General features: G+C 55.0%; 1 protein-coding gene across 17 annotated transcripts in view; it reads left to right on the top strand.

Moving 5' to 3' along the window:
• The window catches only part of ARHGEF10L (Rho guanine nucleotide exchange factor 10 like), a 158,738-nt gene that overhangs the window by 126,226 nt on the left and 10,131 nt on the right, over positions 1-22,381 (top strand). For all 17 annotated transcript variants that reach the window (XM_077899421.1, XM_077899415.1, XM_077899420.1 and 14 more), the window contains one exon: positions 2,052-2,200. In XM_077899421.1, the coding sequence (XP_077755547.1) occupies positions 2,052-2,200 (149 nt within the window). The remainder of the gene's footprint in view (positions 1-2,051; positions 2,201-22,381) is intronic.

Genomic DNA, 22,381 nt, shown 5'->3' with positions numbered 1-22,381 from the left:
CTACTCGCTCGGGGCCACTGGGGGGCACCCACAGCCTTGCATCTAGTGGTTCTGGAGTCCTGGTGGGGGGTCAGCGTGCCCTGTGGGAGGCCGGGCCGCCTGGTGGTCACTGCCATCCTGGTCGCAGAGCCCTTCGGAAACTCCCCGAAGCTGAGAGGGCAGCAGGGCCGGGGGAGGAGCCGAGGGCCAGTCAGCCGGGTTCAAATCCCGCTGGGCCTGTCCCCTGGTTGGGTGGCGTTGTGCAGCCCAGCTCCCTGGGTCGGCGTCCTCACGTCAGTCAGGTGGAGTCAACACCTGCTCCGCAGACGCCGTGTTGTGCAGAATGAGACCAAACAGGAGCTAGTGTGCACTGGATACTTGCTCTCCCTGTCACGGGGGCCCTTTATTTAAACTCGCTGTGTCTGGCTTCTCAGCGTAGAACAGGGGTAAGAATAGAATCTTCCACGGAGACTTGCCAGGAGTTAAGGAAATAATTCATGAAAAGAGTGCCTGGCGCGCCAGCGTACGGCGGCCCAGGGCGACAGCTGTCCACGCTCGGGACCGTGAGCAGCCCCACGCGAGCTCCTCCGTCTGGTCCCCGTGGCCACGTGCAGGCGCAGTTGTGCCCATTGGACAGATGAGGCTCGGAGGGGTGAGGCCCCGGTCCAAGGTCTTGCAGACGTTTGGGGGCTGCCACCAGGGCTTCCCACGTGTTCATGTTCGCGGGCCGGGAGGACCCGGGTCCCCAGCCCCCAGCCGAGTGGGGAGTCTGCCCGTTTTGGGTAGAAGGGCCGGGGGAGACCCTGATCCAGAGCCGGGGAGGGCAGGACAAGCGGGAAAGCGGGGGGGGGGCGGGCAGGCTATCTGGTCTGTCCTCCGACGGCGCCTCCCGAGGCACCCCAGGCAGTGGCTTCCACTGCAGGCCCAGTGGCATCTCCAGCTCTGCAGACAGCCGGGCCCCCCTGCCACCCCAGCACTGGCTCCCACGGAGGGTCTGTGACATGGTTCCTGTGCGCCCCCCAGGGGCCTGCAGGGAGGACGAGGTGCCCGGGCACCGGCAAGCCAGCGGCAGGTGTGCCCCACCTTCCCTGCCAGCGCTCCCTCTCACCTGACCCGCGGGCAGGACGGGGCGGCCGCCGGGGTTCTGGGTGGCGCTGGGTGCGACCTCAGCCCCCAAACGTCTACAATGCCCATCTCTGGGGCGCCACTCACATGCCAGGGAACACCCCGGCACGTTCTTGGGTGGGCTGAGCCTCAGGGGGTGGGCGGGGGAGCCTCGTTCAAAGCCGGGCCAGGTCCCTCGGTCTGTCCTGTCTTCAGGGCTGGTAGCCTGGGGCCTGACTGCCTCTCAGACTTTCTCTTCTGCACCTGGAGGTGGTGGCGTCTCTGGATGGGGAAAGGTCATCAGCGGTCTTGGTAAAGGGGACAGAGCGCCCTGGAGACGCCAAGGTCTCTGAGATGGCGAGGGTCAGCCAGAAAGCTGTAGTAAGGATCCTGAGGCAGTCTGGGTGGTCTCCCCATGTTACAGATGGGGACGCTGAGGCCCGGAGAGCAGGGAGAGATGTGCTCAGGGTCCTTGTTGGGTTTCTGGCAGAACCAGGACCAGGTCAAGGCGCTCCCCGCCGTGTCACGCTGCCTCCTTGGCAGGGCCCTGTGGATGCTGCGTCTTCTGGGAAGCCCCCCCGGATTGCCCCTGTGCAAGAGTTTTCCATCTGTCTCAGTGCTTCTCAAGGCCTCCCGTGCACACCTGGTCGCCTGTGCTTGGTGTCATGTGTGGGGACTGCTGATTAACCCCTGGGTTTCTCTGGCCAGTTGGAGGGCAGGGTCAGTGGTGGGTTTATTCCTGCCCTCCCAGTACCCAGCACAGGGCCTGGCCTGGGGCTGGTGCTTACTAAGAGAGAAAGAGAGAGAGAGAGAGAGAGTGATGGGTGAACAGGAGAGAGGGAATCCAAGTGGGAAAGAGGAGGAGGGAAGGAGAGTGAATTGGGGGTTCAGCCTCCAGAGGGGGTGGGGCATGATGGAGGCAGGCCCTCCCCTACACCCCCTGACCTGTTTCTCTGCTCGCCCCGCAGGAGGCGTCCCCTGGGACCTGGAGAGCCCTCCCGTGTGCCTGACTGTGGGGCCGGGACCCATCCGCACCCTGCTGAGCCTGGAGGATGCCGTGTGGGCCAGCTGTGGGCCTCGTGTCACCGTGCTGGATGCCACCAGCTTACAGACTCAGGTATTGGCCCTGCTTCCTCGCTCAGGGCCGCTGGCCTGCGGGCCACCTGCCGGGCACGCCCTCGCTGCCCCTTCTTGTGCCCTACCTGGCACCGTGTTGGGCCTCAGGGGTTACTGAGAGTTTGTCGAGCAGCACAGCGGGCCCCGAATTGCTGCTGGACCCCGGCCTCTGCCCCAGCACGCGTCCCCGGGCTGCCTGGAGGGGAAGGGTCCCGACCACTGGGCCGAGCCGTGATCTGGACCCTGGGCTGAGTCTCTTGCTGCCCGTGGAGCCGGAACCTGCCCCACACTGTACCCAGGAGCCAGCTGTGCCGAGGGGAGGCCTGTGTGGACGCCGCCACCCTGGGGGCTGGGCTCTCTCAAGAGCCTAGAGGTGGAAACCGCCGGGTCGTCCTTGCCCTGTTGTGAGCTGAGCACTGCCTTGGCCGCCGGGGTGTGGGCCTGGTCCTGGGGCTCTGTCCTGACTCAGCCTGGGCGCATGCCCATCAGCGACCTACCGCATTGCCCGCCCTGCCTCCCCACACCCTCTCGGGGCCCATCTAGGGCCACAGGTGTAGACTTGGGCACGGCGCCCCAGTGGTACTTAGTGAGTTTGCCATCATTCGGTTTGTTGGGATTATCATCTTGGAGGGAGGCCTTGGTAACCGGGCCCGGGGCAGAGGTCTGGGTGTGGGCTCGGGGCCGGAACAGACAGGTGCCCCAGGTGAGCTTCTGCGAGGGGGCGATTGCCATCTGCCCACTGGGTCATCTCTATAAATTGGCTGTGAATTGGTTACTTAATAGCCCAGCAAGAGCACCCAGGGGTTCCTGCCGGTGTGAGATCACAGGTGTTGAGGGCTGGATCATGTGGGGAAACTGAGGTGCAGGGAGCTGTGGGCGAGCCCTGGGGCCCTGGCTTGAGTTTCAGGGACGTGGTGATTACTGTCCCAGTTTTGTTGGAACCTGAGGGGCAGTCTCTGCAGCTGCGCACGCCCGGTTCTGCATCCCAGCGCTGCCACCCACCTGCTGGTGCCGTTAGGGCCCCCCATTCGTGACTCCTAGTTCCCATCGGTGAAAGGGGGTTCACGTCCCCTCCCTGGGGGCCTCTCGCTCGCTTGGGAGCCACAGTCCTGGTCAGCACCAGCTTCGGGATACGTTTGATCAGAGGCTCCTCGGTGCTGGGAGGGGAGGAGGAGGGATGACGTCCCAGCCTGTCAGCCGGGAGGGGTGAGGCGGAGCTCTGGGCAGAACCATCAGGTTTAGGCTTTGAGGTCTCATCCTTCAGAGGAGAAGGATGTTGGGGGCTGAAGGTGACCCCTGGGCCCTGCTCTGGGGCTGTTTGGGCAGCAGCCTCCCCGAGTGCTGGGAATGCCCCATGAGGGCCTGTGGCTGGGCCAGGTGGAGGGGCCCCAGGCCTGGACGGGAGGGAGGCGGCTGCCTTTCTCCTGGGGGGCAGTCAGAGCTCAGGGTGGGGGAGCCTTGAGCGGCTGTAGCCACAGACCCCCTTCCCAGCCCTTGCTTTGCGTTGAGGGGCTTGCCTGCTACCTCCCACCTGCCCCAAGGGCCTCTCACATCCTTCACCTTCTGAGAGGAAGGAGAGCTGCCTCCCTCGGGCCTTCCGGATCCCCAGAGCTCCTGGGTCTCAAGCCATTTGCAGGAGGAAGGATGAGGCCCATCTATAACTCCTTGGCCTCACCCCTGTACGACCTCCCCCCCCCCCCCCCCCGGTCCCTGCATCGTCCTTAGGCCAGGCCCAGGTACCCTCTTGGCCTCTTGCTGGCACCCTGTGCAGGCTCTGACCGGTGTGTGGAGGAGAGCCGTGGTGAGGGGCGCTCAGCCAGCGGTGGAGCACTGGGGCCCAGTTGAGGGCAGCCTCCAGACTGATGGGGGAGACCCGGCCCTGCCCTTGGAGGGCCTCTGATCCAGTGGGGAGATACCACCTGCCCTTGGGAGGCCTTCAGTCAAATGGGGGAGACCCAGCCCTGCCCTTGGGGGCCTCCGTTCTGATGGGGGTGACACAACCTCTATTCTGGTGGGAAAAGTGAGCCCAGAGACATGAAGAAGGCAAGAGCAGAGAGAGGATGAGATGGGAAGGAGCAGGCCCTCCGACTGTCCTGTTGGCCAAAGGACGCTCTCAGCACTCCACCAGGGGCAGTGGAGGGAGAGGGAGGAGGCGGCTGAGGACACTAGGAGGCAGGCTGTGAACCAAGACGTGTCTCCAAAGAAGAGGATCTTCTAAGGAAGGGCCCAGAGGACCCAGAAACCACGTGGGAGTCAGCGGCTGGTGGTTGCTGGGAGGGAGGTGTGGGCAGCAGGGCCTGAGCCCTGGTGAAAGCTGGGCCCCCTGTGCCCCGCCGCCCCAGGGCCCTGAGACTTTCTGGAAGAGGGGATTGGGATGCATCACCGAGGGCAGAGGCCCCGGTCTCTGTCCTGGCCACGCCCCCGGGTTCCCTGGGCACCCCACTCTCTTGGAGGTGTGTGGTTGGCTGGCCGGCTGCTTCTGAGGCGCTGGCTCTGTCCTGCCAAGCCGTGCACCCTTGGACAAGGTGCTGAGCTCCCCTGGGAGAATGAGGTGATAACAGGACTTTGTAGAGGGTTGAATGAGAACACTTACTTAAGGGCTGTTCCACACAGGGCCTGGCACTTAGCAAGTGCTCAACGAACCTTAGTTGTCATTGTAATTATCTGTCTCACTCGAATCCTCGTTACCGTGTGTTTATGGCTTATCTGGAGACTCCGGCTCCCTTTGAGTTGGGGCTGCTGGTTGGTGTGGGCCGTGCGCCCGCGTCGCAGGGCTGCCGTCCTCGCTGTGTGGGCGGGAAGGCTTCCTCTTGCCGACAGCCATCCTAGGAGCGTGAGATGGATGAAGGGAAGGACAGGGATGGGGCTGGGCCCTGGCCATCATTCACCCCATTTTGCCGCTCACCGGCCGCAGTGCAGTCCTGCCCGGGCCCCGGAGCTCAGCTCTGGCCCCACCGTCCCTGGGGCCGAGCAGCCACCAGGCTGCAGCTTGAGGCTGCGATGATTTAAGATTAGTTCTGGACCAGCTGCTCTCAAGAAGGGGATCAATATGGCCTTTTACCTGCTTGGCACACCGCGGAGGGCGTCAGGAGGGCGATGGGTGCGGGGAGGCGGGACGGAGGAAGGGGTGGCGGGTCGGAGGGAGCACGCGCCCTGCCCTGTCTGCTGCGGGGAAATGGAAAAGTTTGCGTGCTGCACGGTGCGGGCAGCTCACCTTCAGTCACACCGGCCTTCGGCAGGGAACGAGGTGAGCGGCATGCATATTTAATAAAGCTGCACCACGCGCCGCTCGCTCGAAGAGAGGAAGCCTGCCCACCTCGGCGCGGGGCTCTGGAAGCAGCCTGGCCTGGCTGCTGCCCCTGCTGCCCGGCTCATGGTCATGGGCAGCCGGGCCTGGGGTTGCAGGCTGGAGACCCAGCTGCCGTCCTGGGGCTCAGCACCCGTCTCTGCAGAGCACCTCGCTTTGGAGGGAGGGCATTGCTTATGCGCGGCGACGATGTGGTGCATCCTCCCCCCGGATGGAGAAAAGCCTCCGTGGGGATTTTTTTTTTTAAGATTTTTTATTTATTTATTCATGAGAGACACAGAGACAGAGAGAGAGAGAGGCAGAGACACAGGCAGAGGGAGAAACAGGCTCCATGCAGGGAGCCCGACGTGGGACTCGATCCCAGGTCTCCAGGATCACGCCCTGGGCTGAAGGCAGGCGCTAAACTGCTGAGACACCCAGGGATCCCCCCTCCGTGGGGATTTGAGACACTTGGGTCTAACTGCTCAGCGCCCCGAGCCAGGCGGCCTAGGAGTGCGCTGATGGCTGAACGCGGCCCGGCGAGGCTCTGGCCCAAATTGTGGAGCCATGGGGAGTTACTCTAGGGATTGCCTTAACTCTCAGGAGCCTCCCCTGGTTTTTCCCACCCCCAGGAAATAATAATAACCAACATCTATTGAATACTGCGTGTGGATCGGGTATGGATTTTAAGTACTTTGCATAGGTGAACTTGCTCAATCCTCAGATCACCCTATGAGATGAGTATTATTTTTATTCCCACTTTATGAATGAGGAAACAGGTACAGAGAGGTTAAGTGACCTGCCCAAGGTCACACAGCTAGATCTGAACACGGGCGTCTGGCTCCCGAGTCTGCTCTCAATCTGCGTCGGCTGCCTGGGTAGGCGGAAGGCTGTCTCCTTGGGGCTGCATTTGCTCCCCGCGGGTTACGCCCTGAGATATGTCACTCCCGGGAACTCCCATTCATTTATGTACCTGCTTTTTCCAGCAACACATCTTCCAGGCCGAGGATGGCTGCTTGTTCATCCTCATTGCCCCGGGGTCGGGCTCACATGCAGTGCTGCGAGTCAGTAGTCATGGTGGGTGGGCAGATGGGCATCCCGATTCCCAGGCCCTCTGTGTGGGATGCTGGAGGGATGGACGTGAGCAAGACCTGGCCTCAGCTCCTGGGGAGCTCAGAGTCCAGTGTGGGGAGCAGACCTGGGGCGCTCAGTGTCAGCCCCGGGTGAGGAGACCAGGAAGGGGCAAGCCCAGGCCCAGCGGGAACACAGAGGGGGTACCAGGGGTGCCAGATCTAGCCGGAGAGGTTCCTAGAGGTCAGGACCCCTGAGCTGGTCTGAGCAGGTGTGTGGCTGTGGTGAGTGGAGGATGGGAGGGGGCAGGGAGGGTGCACGGTTTGGAGGCTCCCTGGGGACAGGCCTCTGTCCCCATTTAGGTCCACTTGGCCCCTGTCCGCTGCCCCCACCCTGCTGAGCCCGCCCCCTGCGGAGCCAGCACCCACCGTCCGTCTCCTGGTTTAACACTTGCCCCCGCCTGCTTGTTCAGCTCCTTGATCCCAGCGGAGCAGCCGCGAGACCTGTTAAATAATAACGCAGCTCGCCAGGGCCTGTGTCAACACGGCATCCTCGTGTTCATTATCTAGATCGGCACCTTCAAAGTCTAATCCAGTCGCATGGAGTTCATTTTAACCGATCGCTGGAGGGGAAGCCGGCTGTGGGATGATTGCTGCATCTTAATTAAAAAAAAAAAAAAAAAAAAAAACGTATTGGGGACAGGTCGCCTGGAAAGCGCCGGAACAGAGGGCAGGTGGTGCCAGTGTTTGGGCAGGGGCCTGGCTCCCGTCCCGCAGGGCTGTTGCGAGGGTTAATGGGGGCAAGCTCTCCCTCATTAGACCCCAGCTCCCCTCCGACTGCAGAGAAGTCGGTCAGGACCACCTCCCCTCCTCCACACGCACCGGGTCATAGCCCTGTGCCCCGCCGCCGCCGCAGCACCACGCTCCTTCACAGCGCTGGCCACAGCTGCATGTTGACGTTTTGGGGACAATTACTGGATTAACCAGAGCGAGGCTGTGCAGGCAGGACCACGCCTGGTTGGCTCCCATCGCACCCCGGGTGCTGAGAGGCTGATGTGCAGTGGGTGCTCAGTGCAGGGCTGTGACGGCCTGGGCCTTTCCCGCAGGGGAGTGGGCTCTGGCGGTGGCGGGCCCCCTGGGCGGGGAGCGGAGCCCTGGACGGCGTGTGCTGGTGACCTGCTTCAGGGCTCAGCGCCGGGCACGTGAAGGGCCGGGGATCCCACCCCCTGCTGTCGCCGCACCCTCAGCGCCTGGGCGCTGGCCTCTGAGACGGGCACTGAGGCTTGTTGTCACCAGGCGGTGCCCGGAAAGAAACTTCTCCGGATTCCTGAACACCGGCAGCCGCCGGATGTCCCCCTGCCCACCCCCACATACAGCCTTCCCCACCCTTAATTTTCACGTTTAGTGCCCAAACTTAGTTTGCATGTATTAGCTGTTGTAAATCTATCATAACAGTGTGACGTGGCATGAATAATGCATCACTGGGCTGTATTAGTTTTCTGTCTTCTATCTTATTTATGACACGAAACGGGTGGGAATTTGCAAAAGCAAAATCTAGGCGCGGGGTTTCCTGGGTAATGGTATGCAAATTGGCGTGAAGGCGGAAAGATTCACCGGGTCCTCGGGGTGCCCGAGTCCTGGGGTGCGGGCCACCTGAACAAGGAGGGCAGGGCTCGCATCCCTGCACGGAGTCATCTCTGTCCCACGGTCTTGTCTTCATGTTTTAAGTGTGTGTGTGTCATTGCTGTTGTCATCCTGGGTTTTTCTGTTTTTGTTTTTGTTTTTTTGTTTTTTTGTTTTTTGTAAACCGAAAAGTTGGCAGGGGAAACTTGAGACGCAGATTTTCTAAAGGTTGTGGAGACTTCTCGGGAGGCTCAGACAGTGAGCATTTTCCAGCAGCGGGAGGAATTGCGGCTAGACTTACAGAAGGACTTCCTTCCAGGAGGCTTGTGAAGGACGGGGTGGGGGTGGGGTGGGTTTGGGGATCCCACGCGGGGGCGGGGGGCAGCCCTGGCCCTGTGTCGAGGGGCCAGGCGTGGCTCAGTGCCAGCTCTGCTCCAGGGGCCTGGGGGTGGTCGTGAGGCGTATCTCCAAGGCTAAGGGGCAGGGCTCCAGGCCCCTCCCTCCTCACCGGGAAGAGCTCACCTCTTTCCTGTATCCCATATTTCATCTCCTCCTGTCCTGGAAGATTTAGGTCGCTGGAGGGTTTCATGCTTTAAAACAAGTGGTTTGAAGCCGTTGGCTCAGGGAGCAGGCCTGGGAGGCCGTGGAGGAGCAGGGAGGCGGTGGGGGGGCAGGCGGAAGGGGATACTGTGGAGACGGCAGGGGGGCCGGAGGGGAGGGAGCGTGGACCCCAGCGGGGTGGGGTGGCCCTCCGTCTCCGCGTGCCTGTCCCCCAGCGTCCGGTTGGCAGCCCTCCCCTCCCCGGGTCTCCCGCGTCCCCCCCGCGCCTCTGCGGCCACCCTCCCCGCAGCCCTCCTGCAGGGGGGAGGGACCGAGCCCGGGGAGCAGCTGCCCAGCCCCCTGGAACCTGGCTGAGCCACGCGGAGCCACGGGCGGCCCCCCAGTGCTGGGCCTTTCACGCACTGGAGGCCGGGGCCTGGGCCCGGAACCGGACTCCAGTGTCGCTGCATGGGCCTGGCACGCTTGGACCCTTGCACGGCGGCCACGCCAAGCCCGGCGGCCGGGCCAGAAGCTCCAAGGGCGCAGTCCTGCTGCCGCGTCTCACCACCTGCTCATCTGTCTGCTGGCGCCGTGGTCACTGTGGGCTTGGGAGCTGGGCAGTGGCTTCGGGCCCTGGCCCCGCCGACCCAGGGCCTCCGCTTCCCCGCCTGTGAAGTGGGGATGATTATGGGACCTACCGCAGGGCTAAGCAGCTTGACAGCTGTTTTAGTGCCAGCCCTTGGTCAGGGTAACGTGGGCCACCCGGTGGTAGAGCCAGAGTCTCCAGCTCCTTCTGACTCGAATGCCCGGTCCCGAGGCCCAGGGTCCTCTGTGTGGTGGATGTAGGCGCCGCATCCTCCCGCAGGCCCGCGCGTTGTCAGCGGGGGCCGTGTCTCCCTGCCTGTTTTCCTACAGTACAGGTACAGGTACCGGTACAGGTACGGGTACGGGTACAGGTGTTGGGCCCACCTGTCTGTCTTCGGCTTTCCTTCTCCCTCTCCCTGGGCCCCGCCACCCTCTCCCTCCCTGCTGCCCCAGCTCCTCTCCTCCGCCTGGGCTCCGAGCCTCCCAGGGCTCCTGGCTGCTCCAAGCCTGTCACCCATGGCCTTCACACGGCTTCCCATGGGCCCTGGGCTCCGATGGCCAGAAGCAAAGGGCCGGGTATCCGTCACCTCCCCCAGACACCTGGGAAGAGAGGGCAGTGAGGTGGGCCGGTGGCCAGGGGAGTAGCTGTCCTGGATGCAGGGGCCTTACCCCGGCGCCCGTGCTCTGCTGTGGGGCAGACACCCCTTCCATCGAGCTGGGGAGCCCAGGAGAGGAGTGACAGCGTGGCGGGGCGGGAGCCAGGCTTCCTGGAGCGGGGTCGGTGAGGATGGGTGTGTGGGAAGAGGCTCCCGGGAGTGTGAGCAAACACATAGAGGTGAGGACAGCTTGCGTGTGCGCGTGTGTGAGCACGTGTGAGCACGTGTGTGCACGCAGGTGAGAGGGGGGATTGATGGATTACACTAACATCGTTTTGTCCTTGACTGTAGCTTGAATCCTGTTGACAGCATCCGTCGGGCTCTGGGGATCTGGGCCAAGCCTGGAATCCTTTCCCTATCCCTGCGGTTCCCGCGCCCCCTGCCCAGCAGACTTGGGAGCAGATCTGTGCCCGGAGCTGAGCCGTGACCCTTCCCGGTGCGTCCCCACCCTCAGCAGGAGGGCGGCACTGCCTCCTCGGCCGCCTGCTCACCTCTGCTGCTGTGGCCGAGGGGCGTCCAGAACGTGGGGGGTAGGGCTTATGTGCGTCGGGACAGGCAGGTTTAGTGTGGGGATTTTTAACTTTTGGGGGGAGCTAAGGGCAGTTGCAGACTCTTTTGAGGTGTTGGCAAAGGCGATTGACCGTCTTTCTAGAAAAATGTACCAAAGGTGGACATTTTTTCACAGTTAATTCCAAGACAGATTGTTAAAAGTTTGGGACAGGCTGTCAGTCTTGGAGCTGGCGGGGCCGTCCATCTGTCCGTCCCTCCTGGGTTCCCCAGGTGGCTCCAAGCTGGAAGAGTCCAGCACCGGGTCAGGTCCTGAGAGCCAGGAAAACGAGCCCTCTGCTACTGGCCATCATCCCTTGGCCGCGACCAAGTCAGACCCCAAAGGCAGCACGTGGGGACAGGAGGGAGCCCACACCGCAGTGTCTTTGTGTGGCTCGGAGACCGGGTGTGGGCTGTGGAGTCCCCCCAGGGTGACCGTCTGTCCCCGTTTGCCTGGGACAGGGCATCAGGCTCTGGTGCGACGCCTCCCCCGGGATGGCTGGTCACCCTGAGCGGAATCCTGGCGTTCCCCTCCCCGTTTCCTGCACTGTGACTTTGTGAGTGTCATTCAGCCTCTCTATTTGTTTCCTCAGCTGTGAAATGTTGATAAGAGTAAGACAGATAAAGAAAGGGAGCGGAGTTGTCGTGCCCACTGCCTTCCCGCCACAGACTGTGCCTGCCCACCTGCCCAGGGCAGCCGCTCGGGGCGCGACCGCTGCGTCTACGTCCCCAGCCTGTCCCCTGGCTGGCGGAGTGAGCCCGCGCCATGGCTTTCCCCAGGCCTCGGTGTCGTGCCCGCTCCACGAGGATGGCAGGCTGGTGCCCTCGTCCCGGGTGGCCAGGGCGTGACGTGGAGGCAGGGGCAGCTGAGGGGCTGACGTGTGCCCTGTGGCTGAGCTCTGGAGCAGGCCACCGGCCCGGTGCCCGAGCAGGGAGGGAAGGAGAGCTCCGCATGTTCACACCCTTCTGGGGTGCTTGGTAGGAGGTGCCTGGGAGGCGTCCCGGGCTTGGAGTCCAGGGGGCAGGCCCATGCCCAGCTCTGCCCCTGCCCCGTGGGGCCACCTGGGCTGGCATCCCCCTTTCTAGGTTCGGACCATCTTCTCTTGTCAAGGTCTCTGCAAGGATGAAATATGGTGGCGTGGGGAGGGCCTGGCACACAGCAGGTGCCCAGCAAGCCGCAGCCAGGCCAGCCTTCTGCCGTTTCCTCGGCAGCCCCCAGCCAGCCCCAGATGCCCCCGCGCTCATTCCCGGCTCCTTGGCATCCTCTCAGCTCTAATGACTTTGAGTGCTGAGCTGCTCACCCTGGGAATTTATAGAAACTGAGCACAGAAGCGTCACCTGGAGACACATAAATATTGTACGATGGAGGTTGGGCTGTGTCAGCAGTATTTGGAGCGGTGTCACTCACCTGAAGCCTTCTGTGCACCTGCCCGCAGCGGGGCGAGGGGCACGGGCCGTGGTGGGCCCATGTAGGACGCCTGGTCTGGTTCCAGCTCCCGAGCAGCTCCTAACTGCGGGTGGCGTGCACAGAGCTCTGGCGGTGGCCAGCCCCGCTGCGGACCCGGGGCCCCACACGGCAGGTTCTCCTCCTGGCCCTGCTGACAGGTGAGAGAGGAGAGCCACTTACCTGGCCAGAGATGAGCCGGGGGCTGGGGTCACACCCAGGCCCTTTCCTCTGGCTGCCAGCTTTTTTTTTCTTTCTTTTTTAAATAATTTTGTCTCCCTCTCAACTGTTTATTTAAAGACATTTCAAACTACCTTAAAGTTGAAAGACTAGTACAACACACAAATATTCTTTAACCAACTGTCAGCATTCTGCTGTCATTTCCCCCCCCATGTTATACTTACACTCCTTTTTTTGGCTGTACCACTTAAAAGTGGGTTGCAGACATTTTTATTCTTCGCCCCTAAATAGAGAAGGGCAGCATGGCTGTCCTATACATAACTTCCACAGCATTATCATACCTGGGAATTCAACATCAAATTGTGTCTGCAGGTGCATTTTCCCCAGGCACCACCCTCCCCGAAATATAACTTTTATAGCTTCTCTCCTGACCCCATGCAGGATCCAGCTGGGACTGAACATTGCATTTGGTTTTCATGCCTCATTAGTCTCCTTTTAATCTAGAATAATCTCTCTGCCTTTATTTTATTTTAATTTTATTTATTTATTTTATTTTATTTTATATTTTATTTTATTTATTTATTTTATTTTTTATTTTATTTATTTTATTTTATTTTATTTTATTTATTTTATTTTATTTTATTTTATTTATTTTATTTTATTTTTTTATTTATTTTATTTTATTTTATTTTATTTCATTTTATATTTTATTTATTTTATATTTTATTTTATTTTATTTTATTATTTTATTTTTTTGTCTCCATGACACTGACTTTTTTGAGAAATCCAAGCCAGAGTCTCTTGAAAACTTCACAACCAGGAGCTAGTCAGTGTTTTCCTGGATGGACTTTGAGCCTGTGGCTAGATTCTCTGTGGGGAAGCTGTGCACTTCTCACCGGATCTCTTGGTTCAGGGGTCCCTGTCCCAAAGGCACTGGTTCCCCTTTGTAATCACTTGGTCACTGGCAGGTGATCCTTGCAGAACAGGTGTCCTGTTCCTCAGCAAACTTTCACCCCAAACTTTCATAAATTAAAGAGGAGTTCCCCTTACCCCAACCCACCCCGCTTCTAATACCACCTCTACACATTTGTAGACTCTTTTTAAAAATCCGGTGGGCTATAATCCAGGGCCATCATTACTCTTGATACTCAAATTGCCTCAAATTTGGCCAAAAGGAGCTACTTGGTTTTGGCTCTTGGGTCCCTTGGACACTTACTTCCATATTATTTGTCGGGCACGTCCTCGCTCTTCTGCCTCGGGGGAAGCTCTGGGCTCCTCTGCCACTTGCCCTGCCCAGAGGGGCCATTTCTCTGGGGTGACCCAAGCCGGTTCCCTCTCGGGAGTGGTGTCTCGTGTGCTCCCCGCCCCGGGTGTCATTGCTTCCAGACCCTTTCAGTGCGCAGGGCCATGAACACAACTTAGGTTCACACGGACAGCTCTAACTCAGATCCGAGGCCATGGACCTCCACCCTCACCTTCTCTCACTCCACCTTTGACTCTTCTTGCTGTGAGAACCCTGGCTCCCGAGAGTAACATCAGCGAGCTTCAGCCACACGGCAGGGTTTCCGAATCGCTGCGCCCGTCCCGCCACCCACAGCAAGCCTACTACTTAGTAGTAGGACTTCTTTGCAGATCTTTTTGTCCCTGAGGACCCAGGGTGCATAGTCAGAGTGCTGAGTTCCCAAGCTACCGGAATGGGTTCTTTCTACGTGGGCGTGGCCGTGCTCCAATAACTCGTAACTTAACCAGAACAGGTGGCAGGCGGGTGTAGTGTGAGGGCCACTCTTTGCAGACCACTGGTCTAGAATATCATCCTAACGGGGCGGCTCCCAGGACAGCGTAAGCAGCCGGCGGATCGCCCTGAAGAGGAGGGGCATGACTTTGCTGGTGGCAGCCGGGCAGGGGGCGCCTTCAGAGACAAGGCGGGTAGAGCCGTCTGGGAGGGAAGGAGGCCCCCCACTCCTGGGCTCCAAGAGCGGCCAGGGACTAGAGCAGGGATCCGGAGGTGAGAAATGGGAAGCCAGCACTGAGCCCAGCGGGCAGTGAGGGCTGGGCCTCGCTGCCGCCCGCCCCCACCGGGGGTACTGGGACCCATGCTGCCGACATGCCACCTCCTCCGCCCTGTGTTCCTGGCCCGGCCTCCGAGGACCTGGCTCCAGGGACAGGCTCCCAGCACGGGGAGGGGGCCCAGGAAGCTGGGAGATCATCAAGGAGGGAGGCGCTGGAGCTGCCGGCGTGCATCCTGCCCTTTCCCCCACCCCAGTACCACTGGGCTTGGCAGGTTTGCACCGGCCCTGGTGTAAAGCCCCCTAGGCCCGGGGACAGGCTTGTTATGCCTCTGGAGAAATGAACCCAGATCTCCACCGCTGACTTGTCTTGTAATTGAGTTCTGACAGCAGCTCGCAGGGCCGAGCGGCTGCAGACTCGGGGGGGCCTTGCACGGCCCTAAGCCCCTTGGTCCCAGCGCGGCCTGGCTGTCTCGGAGGCAGGACACATTCTGCGCCCTTCCCCAGGAGCTGGGCGGCTGTCCTGCTGCACAGGGGTGAGCATGCGCACGCCTTCCCGCCGGCTGGCGTGTGTTCGTGCATTCCTGTGCAAATGCGTGCCGGCTGTCCTGGGGACAAGCTGGTGTGTTGGGTGCCCCCTTCCAGCCTGCCGCCCCCTCTGTGCATCCGTCTGCTGTGGACAGTGGGCCCTGTGGGACGTCAGGTCCAGCCTCAGTGGCTCGTCTGCGATGCGCTCAGTGGGGCCTCCGCTGGCCTGTTTGGACGTGGTGTTCTTTTTTTTTTTTTTTTTTTTTTAATTTTTATTTATTTATGATAGTCACAGAGAGAGAGAGAGGCAGAGACACAGGCAGAGGGAGAAGCAGGCTCCATGCACCGGGACCCCGACATGGGATTCGATCCCGGGTCTCCAGGATCGCGCCCTGGGCCAAAGGCAGGCGCCAAATCGCTGCGCCACCCAGGGATCCCTGGACGTGGTGTTCTGCGTGGGTCTGGGCTTCAGGAATGTTCTTGAGTGCAGGCTGGTTCAGGAAGATAAGCACCCCTGAACCCCCTCGGCCAGGTTTCCAGAAGGACTAAGGAGAACAGAAGGCCAGTGCGGCCAGAGGTGTGGGGGGGAAGGGCCGGAGGGCTGGAGGGCCTGTCCCCTCGCCCTGCGTGGACTGGGCCCAGCTTGAGGCTGTGAGGGGCTTGGCCTCCCTCTGAATCCCAGAGGCTCACTGGCTGAGCCTCCAGTACCTGGGCCTCCACTGGGGCGCGGGGGGCAGGGGGCGAGGAAGGAGGAGCAGAGACCACTGCCAGCCCCTTGTCTGAGCAGGGGGCTTCCCGTCCTCTGAGTGTGCCGCACCTGACAGGAGGCCCCCTCGTGCTCCTGGGAGCCCCCACTTTGATGGGGACGACACGCCTCTGCCCTTGGTGAACTTCCTGTCTGAGAGGTAGCTGCAGCTCTGCTCTCGGGGTCCCCCCAGTGCGGGGGGTGCCCTGCCTCTCAGGAGCAGCCTGGCACACAGTGGGGGGAGAGCATGTTGCTCGGGCTCTCCCCCCCCCCCCCCAATCTGGGGCCCTGGAGGCTCCTGTCCCCAGCAGCCTGTTGGGCCACCCTGGGCCACATGCAGAGCTCAGCCACAGGGACTGGCTGGGAAGAGCAGTTTTGTTGGTCGTGTCACAGTCTCGCCCTCATTGGCTTGGCTCCTGTGCAGACCCCCACCCGCCAGCTTCCTTATCTCCCTGGGAAACCCCTTGGGGATCTGAGTCCGGGGGACCGGGGGCCACTCCTCACTTGCTCAGCCCATGCGAGGCCCACAGCCCCGGCCCCTGCCACACGGCTGGCCATCGAAGCCAACGTCCTTCAGAGGCAAACCTGACCATGTCACCCACCAGCCTAGCCACTCTGGCACTTAACTGTCGCCAGCCTTCCCCATGGATGGCAGCGGCCTGGGGCAATCCAGCCCCTGCCCGCCTCCCCCTCCGTCTGACCATGGCCCCACCCTGACCCCTTTCTGATTCTCCCCACCCCAGCCCTGCTCCCCGGGACAGAATGCACCTGTTCTGTTTCTAATCTCCAGGACCTTCCCCCCCGCCCCGCACCCCGATTCCGATGTGTCTACTCTGCTGTTTCTTTGTCCTTTTTTTTTTTTTTTTTAAATCAAGCCCAGAGTCAAAACGAGAAGCCTTCAACCTAATAAGTGCCTGACATCCCATGATTGTTTTCGTTTCGTAAGTTTCAGGCGCACAGCTGTACATTTTGACATCTGTATATGTCACAAAGTCTAGTTACATCTGTCACTGTACAGCTGACCCCTCACCTGTTCTGCCCGCACCCCCAAACTCCCTTCCCCTCTGGTAACCGCCAGTCTGTTCTCCGCATCTGTGAGGTTTTTTTTTTTTTTTTTTTTTTTTGAGTTTGTTTCTGTTTTATATCATTTGTTTGTTTGGTTTGGTTTTCTAGATTCCATGTAGGAATGAAATATTGCAGTATTTGCCTTTCTCTGGCTTATTTCACTCAGCATAATGCCTCCTAGGTCCATCCATGTCGCCGCAGATGGCATACGTCATCCTTTTGGTGGCTGAGTAACATCCCATGGTATCAGCACACCATATCTTCTTTATCCACCCATCTGCCGACGGACACTGAGGTTTATTACCGTATCTTGGCGATCGTAAACGCGGACTTCAGTGAGCATAGGGGTGCACGCGTCTGTTCGAACACAACAGATGGTTGTGTTCTTTGAATAAATACCCAGAAGTGGGACAGCGGAGTCATAAGGTAGTCCTGCTCTTAATTTTTTGCACAACCCTCCATACTGGTTTCCACAGCGGCTGCACCAGTGCGCATCCCCACCAACGGTGCATGAAGGTCCTCTTATCTCTGCTTCTTCAGCACCACTTGATGATAGCTGTTGAGACGATAGGTTGCTGTTGTTTTGATTTGCATTTCCCTGACAACAACTGGTGATGTTGAGCATCTTCTCATGCGTCGGTTGGTCATCCGGATGTCTTTGGACACACGTTTATTCAGATTCTCTACCCATTTTGAAATTGGCTTGTTTGGGGGTTTTGTGGTTGTTGTTGAGTTGTGTGAGTTCTTTATATATTTCGGATACTCACCCCCTCTCCCGTTCAGCAGGTTGCCTTTTTGTTTTGATGATGGGTTCCTCTGCTGTGCAGAAGCTTGTTAGTTCACCTTGTTTATTTTTACTTTTGTTTCCCTTGCCCCTGGGGTCGGATCCACAAAGATGTCACTAAGACCCCGGCCAGGGAGCTTACCACCTCTGTTTTCTTCTGGGAATTTTATGGTTTCAGGTCTCGCATTCAAATCTTGAATCCATTTTGAGTTCATCTTTGTGTCTGGTGCAAAATGGGCGTCCAGTTTCTTTCTTTTGCATATGGCTGTCTAGTTTTCCCAGCACCATTTATTGAAGAGATTGTCTTTTCTCCACGGTGTGTTCTGGGCTCCTTTGGCAGAGATTCATTGTCCAAATATGGGCAGGTTTATTTCTGGGCTCTCAGTTCTCTTCTGTTGACCTGCATGTCTCTTTTTGTACCAATGCCATACTGTCTTGATTACTGTAGCTTTGTGGTATAGTCTGAAATCAGGGAGCGTGATACCTCCAGCGTTGTTTCTCTGTCTCAAGACCGCTTTGGCTATTTGGGATCTTTTGTGGTTCCATACACATTTTGGAATTATTGGTTATAGTCCTGCAAAGCATGCATTGGAACTTTGATGGGAATTGCATTAAATCTGTAGATTGTTTTGGGTAGGATGGACATTTTTACAATATTCTTACAATCCATGAGCCTGGAAGATCTTTCCATATATTCATGTCTTCTTCAGTTCCTTTAATCAATATCTTACAGTATTCCACATTTATTTTACTTCCTTGGTTAAATTTATCCCTAAGTATTTTATTCTTTCTGATACAATTGTAAATGGGATTGTTTTCTTATTCTCTCTCTCTGATGAATCATTATTAGGTCCCAGAAATGCCACAAATGTCTGTATATTGATTTTTGTATCTTGCAATTGTGCTGAATTCATTTATTAGGTGTAGTGGGTTGTTGTGGTGGTTGTTGTTGGCTTTTTTTTTTTTTTTTTTTGTGTTGGTATGTTCTTTATGGTTTTCTGTATATAGTATCATGTCCCCTGGAAATAGTGACTGTTTTACTTCTTCCTTTCTGATTTGGATGCCTTTTATTTCTTTTGTTGCCTAATTGTTGTGACTAGGCCTTCTAGTTACTATGTTGAATAAAAGTGGTGAGAGTGGGCATCCTTGTCTTGTTCCTGTTCTTACAGGAAAAGCTTTTAGCTTTTAACTGTTGAGGATGATGTTATCTGTAGGATTGTCATATATACAGCCTTTATTATGTTGAGGTACATTCCCTTTATACCCACTTTGTTTTGAGAGTTTTTCCAACATCACAAATGGATATTGAATTTTGTCAAATGCTTTCCCTGCATCTATTAAGATGATCATATGATTGTTGTCTTTCATTTTGTCAGTGTGCTCTTATGCATTAATTGATTGGCAGATGTTGAACATCCTTGTATCCCTGGAATGATCCCACTTGGTCATGGGGTATGGCCCTTTTAATGTATTGTTGGGTTCAGTTTGAGGACTTTTGCATCTATGTTCATCCAGGGTAGTGGGTGGCCTGTAATTGGTATCGGGGGTGGTTTTGATATCAGGGGTGATGCTGGCTTTGTAAAATATGTTTGAAAGCTTCCCCTCCCTTCAATTTTTGGGAAGACTTTGAGAAAGGTAGGTGTTAAATCCTCTTTGAATGTTAGTAGAATTCACAGGTGAAGCTACCTGGTCCTGGCCTTTTGTTTGCTGGCAGGTTTCAGATTGCTGTTAAAAATCTCTTTGCTAAAAAAAAAAAAAAAAAAAAAAAATCTCTTTGCTCTAATAATCATTTTGCTCAGATTTTCTATTTCTTCATGGTTCAGTCTTGGAAGTTTCTGATTTTATTTATTTGAGTCCTCTCTCTCTCTCTCTCTCTCTTTTTTCTTGGTTAGTCTGGCTAAGGGTTTGTCAGTCTAGTTTATTTTTTCAAAGAACCATCTCTTTGTTTCATTGATCTTATACATTGTCTTTTTTTTTGGTTCCCATTTCACTTATTTTTGCTCTAATCTTTAGTATTTTCTTCTATCTACTAATTTTGAGGTTTGTTTCTTTTTTCTAATTCCTTTAGGTATAAAGTTATATAGTTTATTTGAGATTTTTCTTGTTTCTTGGGGTCAGTCTGCATCGCTTAGAACTGCCTCTACTGCTCCCCAAGATTTTTGATGTGTTGTGTTTCTGTTTTCATTTGTCTCTAGGTATTTTGGGGGGTTTCTTCTTTGCTTTCTTTTTCAACCCATTGGTTTTCCAGTACCATGTTTTTTAACCTTCCTATTTTTGTGATTTTTCTCATTTTCTTCTTGTAATTAATTGGTGGTTTCATACTATTGCGGTTGGAAAAGATGCTTGATAAAATGTCGGTTTTCTTGAATTTATTGAGACTTCTTTTGTGCTCAACATGTGATCTATCCCAGAGAATGCTCCATGTGCCCTTGAGAAGAATGTGTTTCCTGCTGCTTTTGGGTGGAATGTTCTGTAAATATCTGTTGAGTCCATCTGGTCTAATGTGTCCTTTAAGGCAGATGTTTCTTTATTCATTGTTATTGTCTGGATAATCTATCCATTGATGACGGTGGGGCATTAAAGTCTCCTACTAGTATTGCATTGCTGTCAATTTCCCCCTTCAGGTCTGTTAAGATTTGTTTTATATATTTTGGGGCTCCCTGTTGGATGCATATGTATTAATGAAAGTTATATCTTCTGGATTGACCTCTTTATCATTGTTTCGTGCTCCTGTTTGTCTTCTATTACAGTCTTTGCAGTCTATTTTGTATGAGTATCGATACCCCAGCTTTCTTTTCATTTCTATTTGCACGGAATATCTTTTTCCATCCCTTTCGCTTTCAGCCTGTGTGTGTCCTTGTCTCGACTCGATGTCAGTCTTCTGTATAGATGGGTCTTGCTCTGTATCCATTCAGCCACTCTGTGGCTTTTGATTGGAGCATTTAGTCCACCTACATTTAAAGTAATTATCAATAAAAAAAATAAAAAAAATAAAGTAATTATCAATACGTGTATACTCATTACCATTTTTTAAATTGTGTTCAGGATGTTTTTGTAGTTGCTGTCTGTTCCTTTCTTCTCTTGCTCTCTTCCCTTGTGGTATGATGGCTTTCTCCTGTTATGTTTAGATTCCTTTCTCATTTTCTTTTGTGCATTTATATAAGTTTTTCCTTGTGGTTTACCTTGAGGTTCACATAAAATCTCCTATGACAACAGCAGTCTGTTTTAAGTTGATATCAATGTAATTTTAAGCACATTCTTAAGCTTTGCCCTTTTTACTCCTCACCCCTGTTGTTTTACATTTTTGATGACACATTTTACATTTTTACTTAACTAATGATTGTGATTTTAGTTAACTTTACCAGTTATATCATTTCATCTGTATGGTTGCTTTATAAGTGATAGGCTCACTATCTTTGCTATACATTTACCTTTTTTGGTAAGGTTTTTACTTTTGTATGTTTTCTTACTATTAATTTGTGCCATTTCTTTTAACCATAAAGGAGTCCCTTTGACATTTCTTGGGCTCGTTTGGTGGATGAACTCCTTTAGCTTTTGCTTATCTGGAAAGCTCTTAATCTCTCCTTCAGTTCTGAATAATAACCTTGTTGGGTAGAGAGTTCTTAGTTGGAAGATTTTTCCTTTCAGCACTTTAAATGTGTGTCATGCCACTCCTTTTTGGCCTGGAAAGTTTCTACTGAGAATCTGCTGATAGCCCTGTGGGATTTCCCTTATCCATAACACATTTTTCTCTTGCTGCTTTTAAGGTTTTCTCTTTATTTTTAGCTTGTATCATCTTAATTACCACATGTCTTGGTGTAGATCTCTTTGAGTTCATCTTGCTTAGAACTCTCCAGGTTTCTCGGACCTGGGTGTCTGATTCCTTCTCCAGATTAGGCATATTTTCAACATGTTTCAACATGTTTTGTGTTTCATTATTTCTTCTTTTCTGGCCCTTTCTCTCTCTCCCCCTCCTTCTGGGATCCCTATAATGTGAATGTCACTCCACTCGATGTTGTTCCAAAGGTCCCTTTGGATGTGTTCACTTTTCTTTATTCTTTTTTCATTTTGCTGCTCTGTCTGGGTGTTTTTCATTCCTTGTTTTCACTGATTTGTTCGACTTCATCTGGGCTGCCACTGGACGCCCCCAGTGGTATAACTTCTGTTTGGTATTTTCTTTCTTTTTGTTGAAGTTCTCACTGTGTTCTTCCGGAATTCTCCTGAATTTAGAGAGCACCTTTATGACCATCACTTTGAACTTTTTTTCAGGTAGATTGCTTATCTCTGTTTCATTTAATTCTTTCTTTCAGGGTTTGTCTTTTTGTTTGTTTGTTTTTGTTTTGTTTTGTTTTTTGAAATATTCCTCTGTCTCTTCATTTTGCCTTACTCTGTGTCTGTTTCGATGTATTAGGTAAGTTGTGAATCTCTCCCAGTCTTTTTTTTTTTTTAGGATTTTATTTATTTATTCATGAGAGACACACAGAGAGAGGCTCAATATGGGACTCAATCCCAGGACCCTGGGATCACAGCCTGAGCCTAAGATAGATGCTCAACAACTGAGCCACCCAAGTGCCTCCTCTCAGTCTTATAGGAGTAGCCTTATGTAGAGGATGACCTATGGGGCCCAGAAGTGCACCTTAGTTACCAGAGTCACGTTCTCAAGGGGTATCTCCTTTGTGCGTGTACATGCCCTCCTGTTGTGGTGGGGCCGTGGTTGTAGCACTTTGGGGGTGGGGCTGACTCCTGGCCTGGCTGGGGGCATGTCCATGGCTGCCAGGGTACATTGGTGGACAAGACTCTCAGTGGAGTCACCCAAGGCACTAGCAGGTCATAGAGAGAATCCCAAAATGGTACCCACCAGCACCAGTGTTAGTAAGGGAGGTGGAGATGCTCCTACCAATGTCTCGGTCCTTGTGGGCACCCCTGCTGTTTTCTACCCCTCTGGCGATCCTTTAAGATGGTTAGTAAATGGATCTTCATTATCAATGGTATATGTTTTTTTCAAATTAGTATTTTCAACTAGTTTCCAGGTTGAATGAGCAGGTGTAAGCCCCTTAAGAATGAGTTTTCTGTTCCTTCCAGTTTTCTGGTTTTCTTGAACATAATCCCCATTGATTTTCAAAA

This window comes from Canis aureus, chromosome 5 (assembly GCF_053574225.1).
Source record: "Canis aureus isolate CA01 chromosome 5, VMU_Caureus_v.1.0, whole genome shotgun sequence".
NCBI lineage: Eukaryota > Metazoa > Chordata > Mammalia > Carnivora > Canidae > Canis > Canis aureus.
The sequence above is the reverse complement of the archived record's forward strand: the minus strand, read 5'-3'. Positions and strand labels throughout refer to the sequence as shown.